This window comes from Rhinoderma darwinii, chromosome 9 (assembly GCF_050947455.1).
Source record: "Rhinoderma darwinii isolate aRhiDar2 chromosome 9, aRhiDar2.hap1, whole genome shotgun sequence".
Lineage (NCBI taxonomy): Eukaryota > Metazoa > Chordata > Amphibia > Anura > Rhinodermatidae > Rhinoderma > Rhinoderma darwinii.
The window spans coordinates 21562677-21588792 of record NC_134695.1 but is presented as its reverse complement, the minus strand read 5'-3'; the positions used below and the strand labels follow the sequence as shown (position 1 = coordinate 21588792).

The window sequence follows — 26116 nt, the reverse complement described above, 5'->3', positions numbered from 1 at the left end:
TACGCCTGAATTAAGTCTGAAAATAGGTTGTGTGAACATACCCTAATATAGAGCCAGTTAAGTGTGTGCGGTGGTGGATGTCCTTGGACACTGAAGTCCTGTGTAATAAACCAGGTGTATCTGAGGTTGGGATTGTTGATGGTCACCACTTTTCCGTAGCTTTACTCGCCTCCATCTTGAAGTCTAAAACCACACATGTCTCAGAATGTAAGTACTCAGACTGGCTAGGGTATGTTCACACGGCCTATTTTCGGAAGTTTTTTGGGCCGTAAACGGCCGAAAAATCTGAAGCAGAACGCCTCCAAACATCTGCCCATCGATTGTAATGGAAAAAACGGCGTTCTTTTCAGATGGGCCGTTTTTTTACGCGAGAAAGAAGTGCAGGTCACTTCTTGGGACGTTTTTGGAGTTGTTTTTCATAGACTATTGAAAACAGCTCCAAAAACGGGCGTAAAAAATGCTGCGAAAATTGCGAGTGGCTTAAAAAAACTTCTGAAAATCAGGACCTGTTTTCCCATGAAAACTGCTCCATATTTTCAGACGTTTTTGACCCAGCGTGTGAACATACCCTTAAAGTTATTAGACCAAAGAGTGGTCATCTCCACAGCAGTTTTAGGGCCCTGCTCCTGCTTAATGGTAAAACTCGACTTGTTGCCATTAGCAACCTTCTTTACCTCACATGCGATGTCAGTGGCTGAAGCATACACTGTGGTAGCATACACTGAACACGGTTTGAAGTCTAACTCCTGTGCTTCCTCCACCCCCTTGGAATGAGTGAGCGTTACATCAGTCTCCATTTCTACAGGATATGAATGACCTGTAGGGGGCAATATTTGTAAAGGTGCTGCAATCACATCTATTGCACCACACACATTTTCATCACAATCATTAGGTATGGCAGGGCTGTACTCACGGTTACCATCAACAATCCCAACCTCTAGGGAAATCTCCTCAGATACACGTGACAACATTATTCTCTGGGTTACCATTAGTAACAGTACGCACATCACATATGACACTCTCGACATTCTCAACATTCTCAACTCCGGCCTCCAGGGGCGCACTTGAGCTCATCTCTTCTGTCTCGGCTGCTATTTCTTTACCAGCCCGTTCACACGCTGCATTTACCTGTTCAGACTGTGTGACCTGTTCATGTGTTACAGACATGTTAAGTGCAAAACTGGACATTTCGTTAGTGTCATCACATACCTGTTGTGTGTCATTTTCTACAGATATTACAGGAAACACATTTCTATCATCAGACACAGTTACAACAGGTGCATGTCCCCCTTTAGAATTAGAAGTAGCACACTCTGAAGAAGGCTTCTCCCAGGAATAGCCACCATGGTTATTTGGGATACTGTCTTTCTTCCATAGCTGCCAAAAATGAGGAAAGTCTCTGCCAAGCACAAATTCTACACCAAGTTCCTTACATTTTATAAGTCTGTGCTGCACAGTCCCAAAATCAGTCTTAGGGTATGTTCACACGACAGCGTCCGTAACGGCTGAAATTACGGGGATGTTTTCAGGAGGAAACATCCCCGTAATTTCAGCCGTAACGGCATGTGCAGGCGCTTGAACGCCGCATCCATTACGGACGTAATTGGCGCTGCTTTTCATTGGAGTCAATGAATAACGGCTCCAATTACGCCCAAAGAAGTGACAGGTTACATAATTAGTGCGTAATTAGTGCGTGTGAACATACCCTTAGGGTATGTTCACACGGCAGCCTCCGTTACGGCTGAAATTACGGTGCTCTTTTCAGGAGAAAACAGCTCCGGAATTTCAGACGTAATGGCATGTGCAGGCGTTTTTCGCTGCATCCATTACGGACGTAATTGGAGCTGTTTTTCCAAGGAGTCAATGAAAAACGGCGCCAATTACGTCTCAAGAAGTGGCAGGCACTTCTTTGACGCGGGCGTCTTTTTTACGCGCTGTCTTTTGACAGCGGCGCGTAAAAAAATGACCGTCGGCACAGAACATCATAAAGCCCATTCAAATGAATGGGCAGATGTTTGCCGACGCTTTGGAACCGTATTTTCGGACGTAATTCGAGGCTAAAACGCCCGAATTACGTCCGTAAATAGGGTGTGTGAACCCAGCCTCTAAAGTAAGAAGAACAGTCTCACCACTCTCAGGATTTTTGTTAACGAAGAGCAAGATCTCCGGGAGCACCCTCGACACTGCCTGGGTAGGATCCAAATCAACAAGTAGTGGGACTCCACCCACCACCAACTCCAAGGTCTTGGTCTGCCATTTTACTGGCCTCTTGACCAAAGGACAACTAAGTGCACATTTCTCCAGTTGATGGCACTTCCTGTACAGCTCCTTCGGCTGAGCAACAGCCACCTGCTGTTGAACTTTGTTGCCGCTAGCAACTGCATCATGTGGGGACCATAGTAACCGCTCCCGGACTTAACTACAAGTCCCGGGAACGGTTTTTAAAACTTTTAGGGTAAAAACACTGTACAGATCCACCGATCACCGACATTGGACAACTTTAACGGGTCCAATGCCGGTGACTGGGGAGTGTAAGCTGTCGGGGGGGGCTGGGGTAGGGTATTTTTTACCCACCCCCGGGTAAAAATGCACTGCGATTGGTGGGTCTGAACAGACACAGCAATCGACGGCAATGGACCAATAGAAGCAGTCTATTGCCGGTCACATGTGACATGGGGCGGGGAACATATATTCAAGTCCAGGAACGGTTTCTAAGTCCCGGAAATGTTTTTTTTCATACTTTAAAAACAATGTCATCGGTGAATCTGTACAGTGTACCATAAGCCCTGGGCTGTTGACACAACTTGAGCCCCGTCCTCCCCACTCACACAAATGAAACCCCCCCAATCCACTGACTCTGTACCAGTCAGTGCCACTGACCTGAAAGATACAGGTTTTAGCGCTAGATACAGCTGCTCTGTATACAGAATACTAAGTAGCTGTATCTGAAAAAGTAAAAACATTTTTTATAAAAAAGAATTTAAAAAGCTGCTCCAAACACATTGATAGACATTTTTTTTTATTAAAAAAGCACGTTTTCAAAGGTACATCGCATTTAACACATCAAATAAAAAAAAAAATTGTAACACCTCTCTTTAGCGGGTAACTAAACGTTTAAAAAACTTTTCACATGTCATAGTGACATCAGTGAGGGTCTAAGCGCCGGGACCCCGATCGATAGCTAAAATGAAGTGGCAGAAGCACTCAGTTGAATGATGTGCCGCTTCGTATTCTGGTTTCTGATTCGGTGTACAGTCTCAATGGAAAGTCTGAGTCCGTACACCACTCTCTAGGCTTTCGAATCAAAAACTAAACGGCACAGCGCTCATCCAAGAGCTTCTGACACTTTGTTTTAGCAATCGGTGGCAGTCTCAGTGCTCGCATGAAACCGATCAAAACTTCTGACATTTCATTTTAACACGTCAACAGTTTTTTAGAAGTTTAGTTACCCCTTAAGCAAGGGCTCTGTGGGGGGGGGGATATCCCCCCCATAGAGCCCTCAGGAGTCAGTTAGACAATCTGACCTCCCCTTGCAATATAATAACTACTGAGGGCTCTAGGTGAAGGGGGGATTATACAGCAAGGGGGTCTAACCACCTGACTGCAGAGGGCTCTATGAAGGGGGGAATAATCCCCCATAGAGTCCTCAGTAGTTGTTATACTGAAAGGGGGGGGGGGGTTTGAGCATCTAGCTGAGGGCTCTAAGGGTGAAATTGTAATCCCCACCATAGAGCTCTCTGCAGTCCGTTATATGGTTAGACACCCCACCCCTTGTTGTATCATCCCCCCCGCTAGCGTTGGCCGAGCACTTTAATTTTGGCTGGGGCAGGAGGATGAACAGGCAGTACCACACTAACCTTACCGCCCTGCTCTCCTGTTCCTCACTGGCGGCGCATGCAGCGTCAGAGAGGCGTGTTCTAAACACTAGCAAACGTGCCTATCATGCAGCACCCCTGCTAGCCCTATCCCGGCCCACCCCTGCAATTGCTCTCCCTACCCCTCCTCCCCATCAGCAGCATCCTTCAGCAGCGGTAGCGTGATGCATAGTTCTTTCAGCATTTTTAAAAATGATTTGCGGTTCGGACCCACCCGAACCAGCCATAGGATCGGCTACTGGGCCTGGCAACCTTAGGACATAAAAATACTATTTCTGTCCTGCCATATTCATGCAGAATGACTGTATTCTGCTTTAGCAGGACAGTCAATGAGCACCATCTATTAAAACAATACTTCACAATTTTATGAAAACCAATTTTCAGTAATTATGGGTAGTGCAATCTATTAGTGTAAAGATCGGAGTAGCAGGCCTTCAAGTCCCCTAGTGGGGAATAGAATAAAAAGTGCTCAAAAAGTCGCATGTACCACAAAATATGGTGACACAAAAGTAGGAATTAGACCTACCGGTAATTGTATTTCCAGAAATGCATCATGACAGCAACACAGGAAGTTGCCCCATTGACCTCTATAGGGATAGGAAGACAGAAGTTAAAAGGCCCTTCCCTTGCCAGTGTTTTTCTAATTACTACACCGGGATTGATACAACCCTATTTATTTTTAGGGATAATAATGGACATGTTAATTGCACATATCAGAAATTTAAATAAAATGAGGGAATGTAAGGGTGCGGTCATGATGGACTCGTGGAAATACAATTACCGGTAGGTCTAATTCCTACTTTCCAGTATGTCCCTCATGACCGCACCACAGGAGCAATACCAAATTATAATTCTCAGGGCGGGACTACGGATTGGAGGACTCTTCGTCCAAAACTAAGATCCGTATTTGACAGAACATCCAATCTATAAAGTCTGCAAAAGTTATGATTATTCGATTAAGTGGCAGATCTGGTCCATAGAGACTTCTCTTCTTTCTGGCCAATAGGCAGAGACTGCTCTTTTTGAATGAGCTTTTAAGCCTAGGGGAGCACAGAGTCCTTGGGAATTGTAGGCTTTTTGCAGCTTTCTTTCCTTTATTTTTTTTCCCCCATAAAAGGACAAATACATTTTTATATAGTCTCCAGTGGGTTGTAACCTCCAGGTAATGGAGTACAGCACTTTTAACATCCAGGGAATTGTACCTCTATTCCTGCTGAACTTTTGGATCCGGATAAAAGGAAGGCAAAATTATTTTCTGATCTTTGCGAAAGGAAGATGCCACTTTAGGAATAAAGGAGGGGTCTTGTTTTAGAACGATTTTGTCCTCCTGGATTTTCAAGTAAGGTTCTATGATGGAAAGACATTGAATTTCTACAATTCTCCTTGTTGATGTGATGGCCACTAAAAATGCTGTTTTTAAAGTTAAAGCTCTTATGGATATAGCGTTGATGGCCTCAAAAGGAGGATCCCAAAGAGCCGTCAAGACTACATTTAGGTCCCAGGAAGACACAGATTTTTTTTTTAGGCAAGGTTTTAGTTTAGAAGCTGCCTGTGTAAATCTTTTGATCCACCAATGCTCAGCTAGGGGAGTGTTGAAAAAATTGCTCAGAGTTGAAATTTGTACTTATAGGGTACAAGGATTAAGTCTCTTTTTGAACCCTGCTTGTAGAAAATCTTGGATTTGTGCTATATTTGGTGAAAAAGGGTCTGGTCTTGGATTTCCATGCCAGGAACAGAATTTCTTCCACATTTTTCAGTAGATCTTTTAAGTTACCTCCTTATGGCTTAAAATAATGGCAGATATTAGCTCTTCTGAAAGCCCATGGTTTCTCAGGATTTGCATTTCAGGATCCATGCTGATAAATTTAGAGTCTCCACTTCTTGATAAAATAAGGGGCCCTAGGAGAGACGGTCCCTTTTTACCGGGAGTATGATCAGGTCTTCCAATGCCAACCATCTCAGGATTGGGAACCAGCTCCTATTTGGCCAGTATGGTAGAATTATAATCAGGTTTGTTAATTACTCTTGAGCCTTCCTTAATACTGCAAGAATTGGTGATAATGGAAGAAACTGATGGGACAATGCATCTACTCCCACCGGGTTGTCCTTGAAGTTTAGGAAAAAAATGTATCTACTTGGGCATTTTGTTTTGTGGCAAATAGATCCACTTGAGGAAGACCCCATTTCTGGGTTAGAGATTGAAAGATTTTTGTTCAAGGACCATTCTCTTAGATCTATTTTCTTCCGGCTCAGAAAGTCGGCTGATATATTTTCTTAGCCCTTTAAGTGGACTGCTGACACTGACAGGACATTTTCTTCTGCCCAGCTGAAAAATGGAGTGGAGAGCGCTTGGAGATGAGCATGTCTTGTTCCCCCTTGGTGACTAAGAAAGGATACCGCTGTGATGTTGTCTGAAAATATCCTTATATGTTTCCCTTTTACTTCTGGAAGAGTTTGCTTGAAGGTTTCCCAAACTCCTCTCAGTTCCCTGTAGTTTGAAGACCTTTTCCCTATTTGAGGAGACCAGATGCCTCAGAAGTGTTTGTCTTGAATTATAGACGCCCAACTTTGTTTGCTGGCGTCTGTGGTGACTACCACATATGGAGAAAACTTCCATGGAACTCCTCTGTTTAAGTTCTTTAGAGACACCCACCAGAGGAAAGATGTCATCACTGTCTCAAAAATGCAAATCTCTGAATTTAGGGACTCCTGTTTGTGATTCCCCTGGGATAGAATCAGATTTTGTCATTTTCAAGAGTGGAATTTACTCCACGGGAAGGATTAGATGCAGGATATCATCAATCCTAGAATCCACATCCCCTCCCTTACCGAACAGCTGTTTTTCCTCTAAAACGTCCTGATCTCGTTTTGTAGGTGAAGTTGTTTCCCCTCTGGTAGAAACGAATATTGAAGGGAGGAGTCCAATAGTACCCCAATAAAAAAAATTTTATTTTGGGTATAAAGATTTCATTTCTCGAGGTTTATCAACCAACCCAAACTCTGTAGAAGGGTCAGGACTTGAGGGGTTAGTTGTCTTCTTAGGATGGATGGGGTACCTGCCACCAGAAGAAAGTAGTCTAGGTATGGGATGATAATCACATTTTGCTTCCTTAGAAACGCCATAACCGAAAGGGAGACAAACAAATTGGTAATGAAGGATGGAGGAACCATCCTAGATTGCAAATCTGAGATATTTTTGATATAATGGGTGGATCAGGATGAGATATTAGGCGTCTTTTAGATTTATTGTACACATTGATGCCCCCTGATTTATTAGTGGGGTAGTAGTTCGGATAAACTCCATCTTGAACTTCCGATATTTTACCTGTTTAAACCTTTGAGGTTGATGATTGTCCTATAGGATCCGTTCGGCTTTTTTTTTATCAAAAAAATGTTTGAATAATGGACGATTTTTACTTTGTTGTGAGGTACGAGAGATAACGCCTTCATTCATAAAAGTTTTTGGATATAGTTGATGAGGACCTGTTGAAGATCTTTGGATTGGTATAAAGTTAAATGAAATCTTTCTGGCATTATCCAAGGTTTTTTTTGCCGGAGACAAAGATGGAGTCTCTTGAGGTGATATAAAAGAGGTCACTGACTGTTTTACTTCTTCACATATTATAGTCCTCAATTCAGACATAAATTAAGGCTGTTCTTCCTTCAATAATTTTACTATGAAATCCTGGCATAATTACTTTTTATGCGTATCCTGCAGTTTTTTCCTGCAGGTAGCACATTTTTTAAATCTTTTTTAGGTCTAGATTGCCTCAGAGGGTTCTTTTTCCTAAAACAGATGAGGAGGGGAGGGTGGGAGGTAAAATACTTGTAAGTGAGTATACCTTTAAATCCCTATGAGGGACTCACATGACTCAGGGACATATCCGGTCAAGAAGGATCCATATTACACAGAGGATAAGGATAAACTCCAATCAATTCTGTAGAGAAGTATTAGCAGATCAGTACTAATAGGATATCCGCTTTCTTACCTGAGCATGTCCCGTTTTTATAGCTGGGAAGATTTGAATTGCTCTCTGTCCTCCCAAGATGACCGTGTACCGGAAGTGGTCCGACATCAGTACCATTGACGCTGCCGTCTTTACTGAAAGATGTGGGTCATCGATACTTCCGGTTCCGACATTCTGGGAATTAGTGGAAAAAGACCTGTGGTTTGGTCTTTCCCAAGCCATGCCACCGGAGCTCCGATGTGGCCATTAAACTTCCCACCTCGGGACTACACTGGGATCCAGCTTAGGACCACGCATTATCAGGTTAGCAGTCCGTTGGTGTGGGACTAAGGGACCCTTCCCGTGAGGGGTGTTAGCTTGAGGCTGTTTAAACCGGGGAAAGTAAGGAGAAGCATGGCTCCCTGATCTCGCCCCATGCCTCAGTCTTCCAGGTAGCTGAACTCTGCACCTGTCCCCTGTAGGAACAGGAAGAACACTGGCAAGTGGGTTAAACGCTCTGTATTCCTGTCCCTCTAGCGGTCAATAGGGCAACCTCCTATGGTGTTATGAGGGAAATACTGGAAAGTAAATTATTTTAAAAAAAATTATTTTCTTTGTGCAAACGCTGCAAAACATAAAATAAACTATATGCATTATGTATCGTTGTAATCATATCGACCCGCAGAATAAGGTAAATATATAATTTATAGCCCATGGTGAACACTGTAAATAAAATTTAAAAAACATGGTCAGAATTGCTGGTTTTTGGTCATCTTGCTTACCAAAAAATTAAATAAAAAGTGATAAAAAATAAATAAAAATAAAATAAAAAAATCACATGTATCCAAAAATGTAACCAATGAAAACTACAGATTGTCCCGCAAAAAATAAGCCCTCACACAGCTCCGTTGTAAAAAAAATTAAAAAAGTTGTGTCTATGGCGACACAAAATATGCAGAGTGATCCAAAAGATAAGATTTAGCACCATCAGCGCGACACTTGAAATCGCGAAATCTGCATGACCAGTAGCGCTTCTGCCTTTCTGAGCCATGCCGTGTGTCCAAACAGCAGTTTATGACCACATGTGGGGTATTGCCGTACTCGGGAGAGATTGCTTTACAAATGATGGGTGGCTTTTTCTACTTTATCCCTTGTGGAAATTAAAAACATTCAACATTTTAGTGGGAAAAATTTTAATATTCATTTTTACGGCCTAATTCCACTAAATTCAGCAAAAAACCTGTGTGGTCTAAATGCTCACTATACCCCTTGATAAATTCCTTGAGGGCTGTCGTTTCCCAAATGAGGTGACTTATGGGGGGTTTCCACTGATTTGGTCCCGCAGGGGCTTGGCAAATGTGACATGGCGCTGCAAACCATTCCAGCAAAATTTTAGCTCCAAAAGCAATATAGCGCTCCTTCCTTTGTAAACCCTGCCGGTGTCCAAGCAGCAGTTTATTACCACATGTGGTATTTGCGTAATTGGGAGAAATTGATTTTCAAATGTTGGGGTGCTTTTTCTCCTTTATGCTTTGTAAAAATTGAAAATATCTCGGTCTTATTGGAAAAATTTAGATTTTCATTTTTACGGCCTAATTCTACTAAATTCAACCAAAAAAACCTGTGATGTTAACACGCTCACTATACCCCTTGATAAATTCCTTCAGGGGTGTAGTTTACCAAATGGTGTCTTTTTGGGGGTGTTTCCACTGTTTTGGCACCAGAAGACCTCTTCAAACCAGACATGGTGCCTAAAATACATTCTAATAAAAAGGGGGCCCAAAAATCCACTAGGTGCTCCTTTGCTTCTGAGGCCTCTGCTTCAGTCCAGTAGCACACTAGGGTCACATGTGTGATATTTCAAAAAATTGCAGAATCTGGGCAATAAATATTGAGTTGCGTTTTTTTGTCAAAACCTTCTGTTGTACAGAAAAGAAAATGGATTAAAACAGATTTTCGGCAAAAATAAATGAAATTTGTAAATTTCAACTCCACTTTGCTTCAATTCCTTTGAAACATCTAAAGGGTTAAGAAACTCTCTATTTTGAATACTTTGATGTGTGCAGTTTTTAAAATGGGGTGATTATAGGGGGTTTCGCATATATAGGGCCCTCAAAGCCACTTTAGAACTGAACCATAAAAATAAAAAAAACGGCTTTTGAAATTTTTCTGAGAATGTGAGAATTTGCTGCGAAAGTTCTAAGCCTAGTGACGTCCTAGAAAAATAAAAATGTTGAAAATAACTATGCGGACATAAAGAAGACAAAGGATATGTGAATTAGTAACAATTTTGTGTGGTGTTACTATCTGTCTTACAAGCAGATATATTTAAATTGATAAAAATGCAAGTCTTTGCAAATTTTCTCAAAATGTTGGTGTTTTTCACAAATAAACACTAATGTATGACCAAATTTTACCACTAACTTAAAGTACAATCTGTCACGAGAAGAGACTCTCAGAATCGCTTGAAAAAAATAAAAGCATTCTAATGTTATTACCACATAAAGGGACACGTCAGATTTGAAAAAAAATGGCCTGGTCCATTAGGCGAAAAAAGCTGTGTCCATAATGGGTTAAAAACCACAATGAAATTTTTTTATTTTGAATTTTGGCTACAGTAAAATATTTATCTTTTAGTCATTCATTAGTGTGAAGAATATATTCAATAAATAAGAGATGGTTTTAGACAAAGTTAAATTAACTGTAAAACCTGTGAAATAAAATTGACATACCTTGACATTTATTTCACAAAAACTCACCATGCATTGCATGCCTTTGGTTGGTTAAAAGTTGAGCTAGAGCCCAGAAAGCATCCTCTTCATTCAGATACATGAGCAGCACAGCTGCAATTTGGCTCATCCCCTGACAATAACTGACTTCCTGTGGAGTTAACACACAGTATCATCAGTCTCAAATGTTCATGCACCAGAACAAAATATAAGGCGTTACGGTTTTCTGCACTTAACGCCGAAGGACGGATATATCCGTCCTCTGCAGCTGCTAGTTCGCGCAGGACGACGGATATATCTGTCTTGTGATCGCGTGGGTACTGACAGTTTACCCACGCGATCAGCGGCAGGAGAACGGCTGTTATACACAGCCTGGCTCCTGCTGCAACTGCCGGAATCGAAGTGCGCTCCGATTCCAGCAGTTTAACCCATTAAATGCCGCTGTCAATAGCGACATCTAATGTGTTTGACAGAGGGAGGGAGCTCCCTCTGTCACCCCATCGGCACCCCCTGTCGCCGTCGGGTTTCCATGGCAGCCGGGGGTCTAACAAATACCCCCAGGTCTGTCTTCAGCAAATGCCTGTTAGGCCATATCAGCGATACGCAGATCGCATAGTGAAGTCCCCTGGTGGGACTAAAAATAAAATAAAAAATGTAAAGCAGTTAGGCCCCATGCACACGACCGTGCCCGCAATCACGGCCCGCGATTGCGGGCACGGCCGGCCGCTGACTGACAGCCGCATTTCCGGGCCGTGCTCCCATACAAAGTATGGGAGCACGGCCCGCAAAATGCGAAAGAACGGACATGTTCCATAATTCCCGGAACATTTCCACGGCACGGACACCCTTCCGTAGTGCTACGGAAAGGTGTCAGTGTTCAATGAAAGCGAATGGCTCCGTTTTTTGCGGACCGCAATTGCGGTCCGCAAAAACGGAGGTTTTTTGCTGTCGTGTGCATGGGGCCTTAAATACAGTTTGTGAAAAAAAATAAAAAATAACTTCCAGTCAAAATAAAATAAAACTACTTTTTTTGTCCAAAAAGTGGTTTTATTTAGTAAAAGTGTCAAAACAAATAACACATACACATATATGGTAACCCCTTGAACACCAAACTTGAACAATAAAATTAACACATTAATTAAACCGCCGGATGAACGGCGTCCAAAAAAACCCGCAAAAAACAACGGCAAAATTCTCTTTTCTCCCATTCCCCCCATAAAAAAAATTAAAAGTTAATCTATAAGTCCTATGTACCCCAAAATAGTACTAATGTAAACTACACCTTGACCCGCAAAAAATCAAGCCCACATATGGCCACATTGACGGAAAAATAAAAAAACTTACGTCTCTTGGAATGCGGCGATGCAAAAACAAGTAATTTTTTTCTAAAAGGGTTTATATTGTGCAAACGTAGGAAAACATTTAAAACCTTTACATATTTGGTATCCCCGTAATCGTGCCGACCCATAGAATAAAAGTTAACATGTTATTTACGCTGCATAGTAAACGGTGTAAATTTATAACGTGAAAATCAATGCTGTAATAGCTGCTTATTTTCAATTTTCTCCTAAAATAAAGTTAATAAAAGTAAATCGATATATTATATGCATCTAAAAATGGTACAATTACAAAATACAACTCATCCCGCAAAAAACAAGCCCTTATACGGCTATGTAGACGGAATAAAAAAAAAAAAGTTACGACTCTTGGAATGCGACCGTGAAAAACCCAAAAATAATCCTTGGTCATTAAAGCGCAAAATGGCCTGGTCATTAAGGGGTTAAACATCCTACACATACAGTAATTTGTTTATTTTTTTTACTTGTACGGTATGGCAAATGGACTAGCAGGAAAGACATTGGGAGAAATGTATTAAGACTGGCGTTTCATACGCCAGTTTTAATCTAAAGGAAAATGGGAATAGGATGGCCAAAAAAATTTTAAGAGGCGAATGCCTCTTAATAAATTGGGTGCATCTCTGGCCATCTATGCGCCAGAAAATTAAATCTTCTCCAGCTATGAGATGGAGTAGATTTGCGATATTTACGCCATTTTTTTTTTTGTTTGTACATTTATCTTGCTGTGGTGATCCCTCCCCCTCCCACTATGCCTCTTCCATTTTTATAAAAAAAAAAAAAGTGTCAGAGGCGGCGTATAATTTTCTATGCGGGGGGGGCGGAGCTTGACCGCGAGCAGAGAAGGTGGATTGAGACAGAGCTCCGGCGGCAACCCGGCTAACCTAAGCTTTTAGCAAGGCAAGACACAGCAGAATGGTGCGGACCGGGAAAGATAAGACCAGGGAACACTCAGGCACCCCAAAACCGGGGAAAAATCAAGCAGACCTGGATAGGTTTTTAAAGAAAACGATGGAGCGCTCTCCGGCGCGAAAATCAAAGATGGCGCCGGATGCAGCATGCAGCCATGAGGCTACAGAAGATTCTGATGTCGGCAGCACAGGAGAGCAATCGGAGGCTGGGGGTGAGTCCACATATGTCCCTGTGTCGAGAGGATTTATAAAGCGGGTTCTCTTTAAAGCCCTGGGCCCCATAGCACAAGACCTGGCAGAAATAAAAGCCGATCTGAGAAATATTGGAGACAGGGTGGACACGCTAGAAACCGCTCAGGCTGAAGTGACCCGGTTTGGAGCAGCAGTACAAGAGACTTTACATGTTCAGCATGATCACATAAATATGGCTTTATTGCATGCGGAAGACCAGGAGAACCGCAGTCGCCGCAAAAATATCAGGATACGGGGCCTTCCTGAGTCTATTCCACATGAAACGCTTCCTAAAGTAGCACGGGAGATTTTTGCATCAATTTTGGGAGGAGAGAAAGCAGGGCCTATCCAAATTGAGCGTATTCACAGGGCACTGAGAGCCAAGCCACGTGCTCAAGATCCACCTAGAGATGTAATTTGTGGCCTGCTTAGCTATGTGGACACTGCTGCACTATTAAAACAAGCAAGATCTTCAGACGGAGTTAATTATGAGGGAACCCCTGTCCTTCTTTTTCAAGATTTGGCTGCTTCAACACTCACGAAACGCCGGATACTAAAACCGCTACTGGATAAGCTAAGATCTAACAACATCCCCTTTCGCTGGTTATACCCTTTTGGAATAGCGATACACAAACAGGATAAACATATCGTGATACGGAATCCTGAAGATCTACATGCGGCCTGGGACTTGCTTGGATTCCAGCCTATGGACATTCCTTCATGGCTCCCGTTGGCATATCCGCCGAAGATACCGTCCCTGTTGGAAGCAGACCCCTGGACAAAGGTTTCTGGCTTTAGATCAGCGCCAGGGAAGAAAAATATCCATACAACCCAAGGACGAGACCCTATCTGAAGTTGTTGGGATGTAACTATGTTTATGTATTTGCATAATTTCTTTGCACTAACATATGGCGTTATGTTAAGGGTTCCTAAGATATATATTTCAGATTTAAATGGTGACAAAGCTATGTTTGCACAGTTAGCAACTAATCACAACCAGTGAACAGGTCCCCACTTTAATGGAGATTAAGCCTTAAAATAAGCACTTGAAGTGTCTTGCCGGTTTTATACCAAAATTTGGAAAAAGCTGCTTAGGTAGGCCTGGGTTGGAGGTCATTCTCATTGGTTCTAATATGACCCCCCTAGTTTGTACTTATAGGGAGACCCCTCCTTATACTAAGGTGAAGCTACAGGTTGTTGTAGCTGATAATGTTTCACTCTTACCTCGTGTCAGAAGTTTACTCCAATACAGAGTATGGTTAAAAAAGGCTAGGTTATTTTTATGTTCTTTTGGTTATATCATGTGGTATGCGCAGAGAAGGGAATGGTCACATGTCACATATGGCAGAAATTAAGATTGTATCTCACAACGTGAGGGGTCTGAATGTCCCACAGAAGCGCAGTCAAGTTATTAGAATGTGGAAAAAACAGGCGGCACAGGTAGTCCTAATACAGGAGACGCACTTTAAAAGGTTAAAAATTCCTAATGTCCCCTCAAGAGATTTTAATTTATGGTTCCACTGCCCATATGAGTCTGCGGCTAGGGGAGTTAGCATAGCGATACATAATAGTATTCCATTTTCATTCCTAATGAAAAAAGAAGATGCAGAGGGCAGATATCTGTTTATAAAAGGGAAAATTGGTAACACTGTATATACCTTTGCTAACCTATACGCACCCAATGCTGGGCAGTCTTCCTGGCTCATTCGGGTCTTGAACGTTCTGAGAGATTTTTCTGAGGGGATTTTAATAATGGGGGGAGATCTGAATATACCGCTTAATCCGATATTAGACACCACAGGGTCACAACATGTCTCATACAAAAGGCTGGCACAATTGAATAAGGTTCTTCATTCCCTACACCTAACAGATATCTGGAGATTATTACACCCTCTAGATAAGGATTACTCATATTTTTCACCTACCCACAATACGTATCACAGACTGGACTATATTTTCTTGTCACAAAAATACACATCACTGGTCAGAGCAGCGGACATAGGACATATTTTACTATCAGATCATGCGCCAATTTCAGTGACTCTCAGTTTGACGGGAATCCCTAAGGGGAACTGGTGTTGGAAATTAAACGACACTCTTATTGCAGACAAGAGTAATATTCAGATAGTAGAAAACCATTTATCTCAATACTTTCAACATAACGCATCAGATTCTATCTCTGACCCAATTATATGGGAAGCTCACAAAGCAGTGTTGAGAGGGGAATTAATTTCATTGGGAACACATGTCAAGAAAAAGACAAATGCAATATTAAATGACCTATTCTCCCAGATTGCACTTTTAGAAAGAGTTCATAAGAAAACTGTAGCTATTTCCTCCCTAGAAGAATTAACCAGTCTCAGAGAAAAAGTAAAGGATGTACTTAATGTTAAATCTGCGCATCTCCTTCAAATATCAAAATATAAGCAGTATGCCCATGGGGACAGGGGAAACAAGATGATGACGGCATTAATCCGTAAACAACAAGCCAGAACTTTTATACCAGAGATTAAACAGGAAACGGGGGGAGTGGCTACAGACACTGCTCAAATAGCAGAGGCTTTTCAGACCTTTTATCACAACCTATATAATTTACAGCATACATTGGGGACATCAACAACAGACCTTGACAGGACTTCCCTGATTACTAAGTTTCTAGACACTATTGACCTTCCCATAATAGAGGGAGAAGACCTAGATATTCTGACAGATCCATTTACGGAAATGGAGTTGGAAAAGATATTGATGTCTATCCCGTCGGGAAAAAGCCCAGGCCCAGATGGGTTCACAGTGGGATACTATAAAAAGTTTAAAGCTACATTATTGCCCCACTTCACCAAATTATGCAATTCCTTACTCAGGGGTGAACACTTTCCAAAACAAGCTCTTGAAGCTCACATTACAATCCTACCCAAAGAGGGGAAAGATCCCACATGTTGCGGCAATTATAGACCCATATCCCTCTTGAATACGGACATAAAGTGGTGGGCCAAGGCGTTAGCAGCTAGATTGGGTGAACTACTACCTAAACTCATAGGACAAGAACAAACTGGCTTTGTTAGAGAACGACAAGGTAAAGACAACACATGTAGAGTATTAAGACTGATTGAATACGCCAAGTCACGTGGAGTTCCCCTTGTCCTCATGGGTACAGATGCCGAAAAGGCTTTTGATAGGGTTGACTGGGAGTATTTAGAAGCGACCCTACGGAAATTTGGGATCCCTCAATTGTTTATTCAGGCGATATTTTCCTTATATAAAGAACCTAGTGCTAGAATTAGGGTAAATGGGACTCTTTCCAAGCCTTTTAATATTAATAATGGCACACGTCAGGGTTGTCCATTATCGCCGTCCCTGTTCATTATGGTCATGGAGACCTTGATTCAAAAAATAAGGCAGGACCCACAAATACAAGGCCTTAAGGTCGGTACTTACACACATACTACAGCAGCATTTGCTGACGATTTGTTAATAATGACTTCCAATCCTGAGACTTCGATTCCTCACCTTACGAACCTGTTCACAGAGTTTGGGGAAGTTTCCAATTTTAAAATAAATTTCGGGAAGTCTGAAATATTAAATATTTCTATACCAGATCCGGTCATAGATCTAATTAAAATTAATTCTCTATTTAAATGGCCTGACAGTACTCTGACATACCTGGGCATTCAGATAGCGAAAGACCCAACACATCTGTATCAGTATAACTACATACCTATGCTCGAGGCTATACAAAAGCAATTAAAAGAACTCAAAGTACCCTTTCTGTCATGGATGGGACGCAAGAATTTATTAAAAACCTATATTGTACCTAAACTGTTATATTTGATACAAGCACTACCGATATGGCTACCTAGAAAGTTCTTTGATAGGGTTCGGAAGATGTTCTCTTCATTTTTATGGAATAATGCTAGGCCACGCCTAAAATACAGGCTACTGATACAGAAACCGCGATTTGGGGGCTTAGGGGTACCAGACGTATTCACGTACTACAAAGCTAACCAATTGAATAGATGGCATTCTTTGATGAATACAACACAGTCCAATATATATGTGGAACTAGAGCGAGAGCTACTAGAGTTATCAGACAGACTTTCGCTATGGGGCCTGAGGCCCTTCTCACCAAATTCCACATGCTCTAGCACCTTGGTGAAGGGCACTATAAGGGTGTGGCAGGAGGTAAATGGGAGGGACCCGCTTTTGTCGGAAAGCATTCCGCTACTACCTATGAGCCTCCTTCCTTACCTGGTAGATAAGAAGAGAATCCCAGTAAGCTCCTTTTGGAAGCATATGGATAATATCACATTGTCCCAATTCTTTGAGTCGGAGTCTCGGGATTGGACAGCTCTATTACTTAGACATACAGGTCTACTTCTTTCTGATTTCATTAAGAGGCAAGATTTTCAGACAGTATGTGATAAATACACAGCTTGTTTTGTTAATTCTCTACATCTGTCCCCACTTGAAAAAGCATTACAGCAACCTACAATTCAAAAAGGTGCTTTAGCTAGATCGTATGATAGGCTATTGTTGGGAGAAAAAGAGGATAAGCTGGAATTAATCACTAAGTGGGAACAGGACCTCCAGGTTAACTTTTCAGTGGAGGAACAACGAATTATACTGAAACACTCACAGGGGTTCTCGCAATGCATTAGAATCAGAGAAAATTCTTACAAATTTATCACCAGGTGGTACAAAACCCCAGTATGGTTACACAAAATAAATCCAGATATTCCGGAGGCATGTTGGAGGTGCTCACTGAATAAGGGTTCTTTAGTGCATATATGGTGGGACTGTACCTTGATACAGGGATTTTGGAAAGCGGTTATCTCAGAAATTAACTCGATCTGTTTAACATCAATTCCTGTGTCCCCACAAGTGATACTTCTATGGTTATCGTCTGATTCATTTACGCCCAAGAAACAAGATCTGGCGACTAACTTACTTACTGCAGCTAAATTGTTGATTCCGCTATTGTGGAAATCCACCAAGTCACCCACTATAGAAGATTGGATTAGGAAGGTACAAGAGATACGTAGGTTCGAAGAACTCCTACACTGGGAAAGACAAACGAGGGTGGGTTTTCTACATACCTGGTCACCATGGATGACCTATCTGGATAAACCCAGATCCGTCTAGAGAAGGTACTAAAGAGAGTCATCCCAGGAGAGACATTGACTTCTCCAGGGGCAGGTAGACTGTGCTTGTTACTCGTTTCACGTGATCCATAAGAAGCTCCATGATATACCACATGAATGTTTAAAATTATGGTTAATTTATCTTGTTAAGTTTATGTATTAAAGAATTGATTCCATAGTACAGTCCCCATGGTTAAAGTCGATTAACATAAACAGTTGAATGATTGTACTATGTTTTTTATGTAAAACCAAGAGTGTGAAAAGCATAATACTTGAATTGTTATATGACTCTGTGACATTCTTAATAAAAACAGTTTGAAAACTAATTTTCTATGCAAACAGCTAGTTTTTGCGCTAATTGCTAAATTTTCTACACCAGAAAGCTGACGTAGAGGGCTTTATAAATTCCCCCCATTATCTCCCTGCTTAATGTACTTAAGAATAAAAAAAAGTATGGCAAAAATAATAAAAACTTAAATGAAATTACCTAAAATAAATCAAATGAATATTACATTTACTTTGAATTTAAAGAGAACCTTTCACCTGCCCATACATGTGCAGCTGAGTGCAGCATGTAATGGACAGGACTAAACAATCCCTGGGGAACTTTACATTTTTTTCCCTAACCTTCTCTGTTATTTAGATATCGGTGCCGTTATATTTGGCACCCAATATTTAAATAACCGCCTAAACTGTCAATGGGGCGTGTATTGGCAAGGGGGCGTGTTACTATGGCTGTGACACTGTCCAATCCGCTACGGACAGTGCAACAGCAAGAGCTGGAGAGAAGAGAGCACGCACGCGCTCACTCTTCAGCTCTCGGCGGGGAAGGACAAGACTGATCTCTCGCGAGAGTTGACATTGTCTTGTACTTGTCTGCCGAACTGGCAAGGGGGCGTGTAATGGCAAGGGGGCATGTCACTGCTACGGACATTGCAAGAGCTGGAGAGAGGAGAGCGTGTGCGCTCTCATTCACTCTTCAGCTCTCGGCAGATAAGTACAAGACTGTCTTGTCCTTGTCTGCCGAGAGCTAAAGGTTGAGAGCGCGTGCATGCGCACACAGCTCTGAGTTCTTTAAAGAGGCTCTGTCACCACATTATAAGTGACCTATATTGTACATGATGTGATCGGCGCTGTAATGTAGATTACAGCAGTGTTTTTTATTTAGAAACACTATCATTTTTGATGGCGTTATGACCTATATTAGCTTTATGCTAATGAGTTTCTCAATGGACAACTGGGCGTGTTTTACTATATGACCAAGTGGGCGTTGTACAGAGGAGTGTATGACGCTGACCAATCAGCGTCATATACTTCTATCCATTAATTTACACTGCAGTTCGCGATATAGCTATATCGCTATGTGCAGCCACATAAATACACTATAACGCTACTCATGTGTCATGACAATGTATATAGATTACCTCCAGCCAGGACGTGATGTGTATTCATTCTGCTGACCACTTCTGTAGCGTCTCTGTGATTTACAGCACAGCGAGATCTCGCTGTGAATGACCGTTTACAGCGTTATCTCGCGAGACTACGCCTGCTATGCTGTAACTCACGGAGACGCTACAGACGTGGTCAGGAGAATGAATACACATCACGTCCTGGCTGGAGGTAATGTATATTCATTGTCAGGACACATGAGCAGCGTTATAGTGTGTTTATGTGGCTGCACATAGCGATATAGCTATATCGCGAACTGCAGTGTAAATTAATGGAGAGAAGTGTATGACGCTGATTGGTCAGCGTCATACACTCCTCTATACAACTCCCACTTGGTCATATAGTAAACCACGCCCAGTTGTCCATTGAGAAACTCTTTAGCATAAAGCTAATATAGGTCATAACTCCGTCAAAAATGATCGTTTTTCTAAATAAAAAACACTGCTGTAATCTACATTACAGCGCCGATCACATCATGTACAATATAGGTCACTTATAATGTGGTGACAGAGCCTCTTTAAAGCAACCTTGTCTCTTCCCCGTATATAAGTCTATACAATTATGGTGTCAGCTTTGCCCCCTTATTATTCGATTCTATAGCTACATCTTGAAACGAATCTATCCCACTATACCTATGGTTGTATACAATCCTTTCACCCAGCGTCCTTCATAGTAATGGCATGGGGGCGTGTAACATCGCAGAGCTGGTGAGGGGAGAGCTCTTTAGCTCTCGGCAGGCAAGGACAAGACTGTGATCTCCCGCAAGAGATCACAGTCTTGTACTTGTCTGCCGAGAGCTGAAGAGTGAGAGCGTGCACACACACACTCTCTCCAGCTCTTGCTGTGGCACTATCCGTAGCGGATTGGACAGTGTCACAGCCATAGTAACACGCCCCCTGCCATTACCCGCCCCATTGACCGTTCAGGGGGTTCTTTAAATATCAGGCGCCAAATATAACGGCACCGATATCTACATAACGGAGGAGGGTAGGAGAAAAATTTAAAGTGCCCCAGGGTTTGTGCAGCCCTGACCATTACATGCTGCACTGAGAAATTGCAAGCGGTAGTAATATTCTGCTGGTGCAAGTCACGTCCGGAAGTGCTGATTGTGAGACAAGGGCTTATATATGGTCCTGTCCCGGAAACAAAACCTAGTGACATGGGTCCCTTATGTAGTATTGTAAGTACTGGACTTCCATTTTAGGCACTTGCAGACATAGAATACCTAGAACTTTTTGCTGGTCATACGCAAGAGATAAAAATGGTGAGATCTCATGTGTATAGGGGGCCTCTCAAAATTCCTATGATGGCAGATGTCGAGGGAAAAAGGGATCGGGCATGTTGGATTTCAACATGCCTGGATCCTTTGTTCCTGCAGGAGAAGGGGGTCTAACAGCAGATTATTGCCCTCTTCTCATTAAAAAAAACATGCACACTAGGCCCTGTCAAGTGTGTTTATTTCTAGTGGAGCCAGGAGAAATAGCTATCTTAAGTGTATAGCACCCTCCAATAAATAAAGACAAGGCCCATACCTTATACAAATAAACCTAAAATGAACTTAAAATAAATTTGAATTATTGAACAAAAGCCATGCAAAGTCAACACTTTTGTGGCAGCGTAAGAAAAAAAAAAAAAAGTACTTATATTTAAAGAGGCTCTGTCACCAGATTTTGCAACCCCTATCTGCTATTGCAGCAGATAGGCGCTGCAATGTAGATTACAGTAAGGTTTTTGTTTTTAAAAAAACTAGCATTTTTGGCCAAGTTATGACCATTTTTGTATTTATGCAAATGAGGCTTGCAAAAGTCCAACTGGGCGTGTTTAAAGTAAAAGTCCAACTGGGCGTGTATTATGTGCGTACATCGGGGCGTGTTTACTTCTTTTACTAGCTGGGCGTTCTGACGAGAAGTATCATCCACTTCTCTTCAGAACGCCCAGCTTCTGGCAGTGCACAGACACAGCGTGTTCTCGAGAGATCACGCTGTGTCGTCACTCACAGGTCCTGCATCGTGTCAGACGAGCGAGGACACCGGCACCAGAGGATTCAGTTGATTCTGCAGCAGCATCGGCGTTTGCAGGTAAGTCGATGTAGCTACTTACCTGCAAACGCTGATGCAGAATCAACTGTAGCCTCTGGTGCCGATGTGGCCGACACGATGCAGGACCTGGGGCAGGAAGTGAGTGACGTCACAGCGTGATCTCTCGAGAACACGCTGTGTGTCTGCACTGCCAGAAGCTGGGCATTCTGAAGAGAAGTGGATGATACTTCTCATCAGAACGCCCAGCTAGTAAAAGAAGTAAAAACGCCCCGATGTACGCACATAATACACGCCCAGTTGTACTTTTACTGTAAACACGCCCAGTTGTACTTTTGCAAGCCTCATTTGCATAATTACAAAAATGGTCATAACTTGGCCAAAAATGCTCGTTTTTTAAAAATAAAAACGTTTCTGTAATCTACATTGCAGCGCCTATCTGCTGCAATAGCAGATAGGGCTTGCAAAATCTGGTGACATAGCCTCTTTAAATAGAATAGAATAAAAATTACATGAGGGCTTGTGATCTATAACATGGCTGTACGCTCAGAAATATATTCAGATAAATGTCCAGCAGAATAGCAGCACTCCAACATAATGTAAGCCAATAGTGATACACGTGGGACCTGGGATATTTCAAATTCCGAGTATTTTCCCTTATCGGCAAGTGTAAACGTAATAAAAACAGGACCAGCATTATATAGATACACCAACTATTACCAAGCAGTCCAATGAAGTTAATATGCAATCAGAGTTTACAGACTTCCACTGCCTAAACTATTATCTGACCTAGTCCCTGACCCTGAGGAGCAGGTACCTTTTCCTACAGTGAAACAACACCTATAAATGTATACCACAAAAACTATGTAGTAAACCAGCACATGATTAGTACAACATATCTTTATATAAAAAAAAAATTAACAAAGGCTGTCTCATAAAAACAATTAAAATCACATAAAACATACTATGGTGGTGGTCAAAAGATATAATGTCCAATATATAGTTATAAAGTAAAATCAACACATCATATAATACATATGCTGACAAATCAAAAGCCACAATAAAGTGTCAATACCCCCCCAGTGGGATAATGTATGGATTAAGACTCCACCTCAAAATAAGGCACAGAAAAAGTATATATGCCGTAACAGCAATTGCTTACACATTACATGACTAGAAAAAGTGCATTCACAGTCAAAACGATACCTAGCCAACAAACCACACAAATATGGGCACAATGTTTTACTGACCCATGTTGCGCTAAATTTTAGTGCACCACCAACGACCACCACCTTAGGACTCCTTTCTTACAGTGCCCCCATTGTACCTCTTGTACCTAATGGAAAATTTGACTACGATTATTGTATATATTTTGCGAGATCCGAGGAACTTACCGTATTGTACACAGAGTAAGCTGATAATACATCAAACAAGGCCCTCTGCCTGGGGAGAAATACAGTTATAGAGTCATTCAACACTAAAAAAACAAACATTTATACTGCAAATAGTGGAAGCCAAGACCACCTCTTGCTACACATTAGTATATAGCGGGAAAAGATCACTATACATGTCCTTCAACATGCATACAAGCTTACTTCTCAAAAACGAGCAGACACCACCAAATACAGCAGCTTGTGATCATGTATATTCTAGAATGTGATCATTCATGCAAGATTGGTCAAAAAGGCCAACTGCTCGAAGAGCTGGGAGTTTATACTGCCTGCAATCTAAAGGTATACTAAGTGTGCAAGCTTCAGGCACCTGCACAGCAATTCCCCCTTACAAAGGATACTTTAAACATGGTCCTAGAAACATGAAGATCTCTCAGGACCAGGCCAGTATATTGTTTTCCTTAAGGCCCCATTCAAAGATTGCAGATTTGGTCACGGGATTTGCATCTGTACTTTGAAGCCAATAATAGAAGTGGATGCAAAGAAGTATAAATGTTTCCATTATATTTCCTGTGTTTAGGATCCACCCCTGATTTTGGCTTAAAAATATGGACGCAAAATACCGACCAAATCTGCAAATGTGTGAATGAGGCCTAAGAAAGAACACATGCCCACAATTTCAGCAGCCATAATCATATATAATGCCAAATGACGGTGATAACTTCTATACGTTGGTAAATGCCACACAAAAAAAGGTAAAGGGTGGAAGGTCATTAAATGGTCTTCTCATATTTACAATAGCAGCAGTACTCCTCTCACTTGTATTGACCTGAAGTCTCTTACAGAATGAAGAATGTGCCATCATTAATTACCCACTTATGGCGTCACAAAAAGTTAAATTTTTGGGTTGCGAATGGGTTTATAGAATAATACTGACAATAGTCTGGCTCTGATGTCGATGAATATTAATACGTTTTAATAATATCAAAAATAATCCCAGTTACCGATGTTTCATCACTATGGTGGACACTACTCACTTGACTCCATATCGCTCCCTAAACATAATATGATTCCGGAATGTTCGGTTCACGTCCAAGTCAATCTGTTTGATTTCTGTAGAATATATCTTTGACAGCTCTTTCATTTTCTACGGATTGGAAAAGCAAACAGAATGTGGGAGCATGTCACAATCGGAGATATTTAATTAATTAAATTTCCTTGAGAACTCTAGCAAAAAACAGAGGAGATGGACCCATGGCGGACGCGTACGGCTCCCTTTAGTGGTCTACAACAGGCAAATTCCTAATGGATCTCTAAAACATATTGGCCAGTGGGGAGAACACCCCTTTTCAAATGCAACACCCCCAGTGATCAGGGAAAGCTTCTTGCACCTACACATTTCTCCTGCAGTTGAAATCTATGGGCGAGCATGGTTGTGCCAAGTCCTCCAGAGCAAAAGCCACTCTTTGCAGTAACTCTTCTGGCTAGTAGGGCACACTGACAGCGGTTGTCGGCTTAGACAGTCTGCTTTTTAAGAATATGGAAATCCAATGGCAAACAACAAGAATTTCTTTGGGGGTAGATTCTGCATGCTTGTACCTCTGCATACTGTAAGGTTTATTGAGATTTTCTTCATGAAACAGAGCTGCTAGTTGGATTTTAAAAGTATAAAGTTTTAGACAGAAATTCTTGAAGGAATAACCATGGCCATACACTTTAGATATAGGTCAGTCTTACCCGCTGATTTTGGTGGGACCGGCCGACTATCTAATGTGTATGGTGGTGTACCGACTTTCCCCCGATGGCAGATGTCAGTGGAGAAAAGGGTCGGGCATGTTGAATCCTAACATGCCCGATCCTTTTATTTGCTTTTAATGACTAGTTTTCCTTATTGAGAACATATGCACTCTCGGGCCGAGTCCAGCACACGTGTGTGGGTGAGGTCAGGATGAATAGTTGTCCGCTGAACAAGCACTCAGCAGACCGCTATCTGAAATTTTTGGCAACCTTGAGTCCATGAGCAGAGCAATACTGGGGTAACACAGCCTAATAGGCTTCTAGCCAAGGCAGGCCTGGGGGCCCCCGGCTGCCATGGCAACCCATCGGTGGCAGACTATTGCATTTGCGGGATGTAAACCACTTAGATGCCTCGGTCGCTATTGACTGTGGCATCAATCGGGGGCGTTAGACGTCTCGATTTACGTATACTTCAATCGCCACCGTTAGGGCAGGAGCCTGGATGTCAATAGAGAGCCAAGCACCCACTCCAGCCCGCACAGGACACCCCTGCAGGACTTAGACTAGGCCGCCGTGAAATGGCAGCGGCCTAGCTTAAGGTCCGTTAGTGACTGCCGTGAAAATGCGTATTGGTCCGCCAGATATGAGTCTATACTATCAATAAACTATCCTATTCAATCTGCACAAAGTTCTGGTACACCAGAGATATGTGCCTCAAAATCACTCTGTTGCCATTTATCTCTGGTCCAATCCCTGCAACCAAAACTCAAGCAGATTTATTTAAATGGAATTAGGAAATGGGTATTTATACCCACAGAAGGGTATAGAGTCTCCTACACTTTAAGGACAGGGCTACACGGAGACTTTTTGTAGCGCTACTAATTAATAATTCTATCGTGCAACAGCAGCAGTTCAAAAGGTATACATTAGGTTGCATGCATTCTTGCGAACTGCAGCTGTTACTCGGCAGTTAAGATCAATCAGTAGCGCTACAAAAAGGCTGTAGCCCAGGCCTAAAACATCAGTCAACAGTGATGTACTGTAAGGCTACACTTTACACCAAAATACAACGATGCTGAAGTTGGTTTCTTATTCGTTCAGTTTCTTATTCAGGGCTGAAGTTGGTTTCTTATTCGCATTTTCAGTATTTTTGTTTTTTTATGAACATATTAAAGGGAAATCTTATGTTAATAATAAAATATGTTGCACTGAGCAGGAATAGAAAGAGCTGGCACAAAAATAGGCATCAAAGTGGGCACTACAAAGTGTGATTTATAGGGTTAAATGACTTTGAACAACTGATCTCACACTGCCAAC

The 26116-nt window shown here is 41.9% G+C and overlaps 1 protein-coding gene across 6 annotated transcripts in view; it reads right to left on the bottom strand.

The window, feature by feature from the left end:
* The window catches only part of LOC142660646 (uncharacterized), a 228571-nt gene that overhangs the window by 56182 nt on the left and 146273 nt on the right, over positions 1–26116 (bottom strand). For all 6 annotated transcript variants that reach the window (XM_075837341.1, XM_075837343.1, XM_075837339.1 and 3 more), the window contains 3 exons: positions 24100–24209; positions 23066–23114; positions 10582–10702 (listed from right to left, as the gene is read on the bottom strand). In XM_075837341.1, the coding sequence (XP_075693456.1) occupies positions 10582–10702; positions 23066–23114; positions 24100–24209 (280 nt within the window). The remainder of the gene's footprint in view (positions 1–10581; positions 10703–23065; positions 23115–24099; positions 24210–26116) is intronic.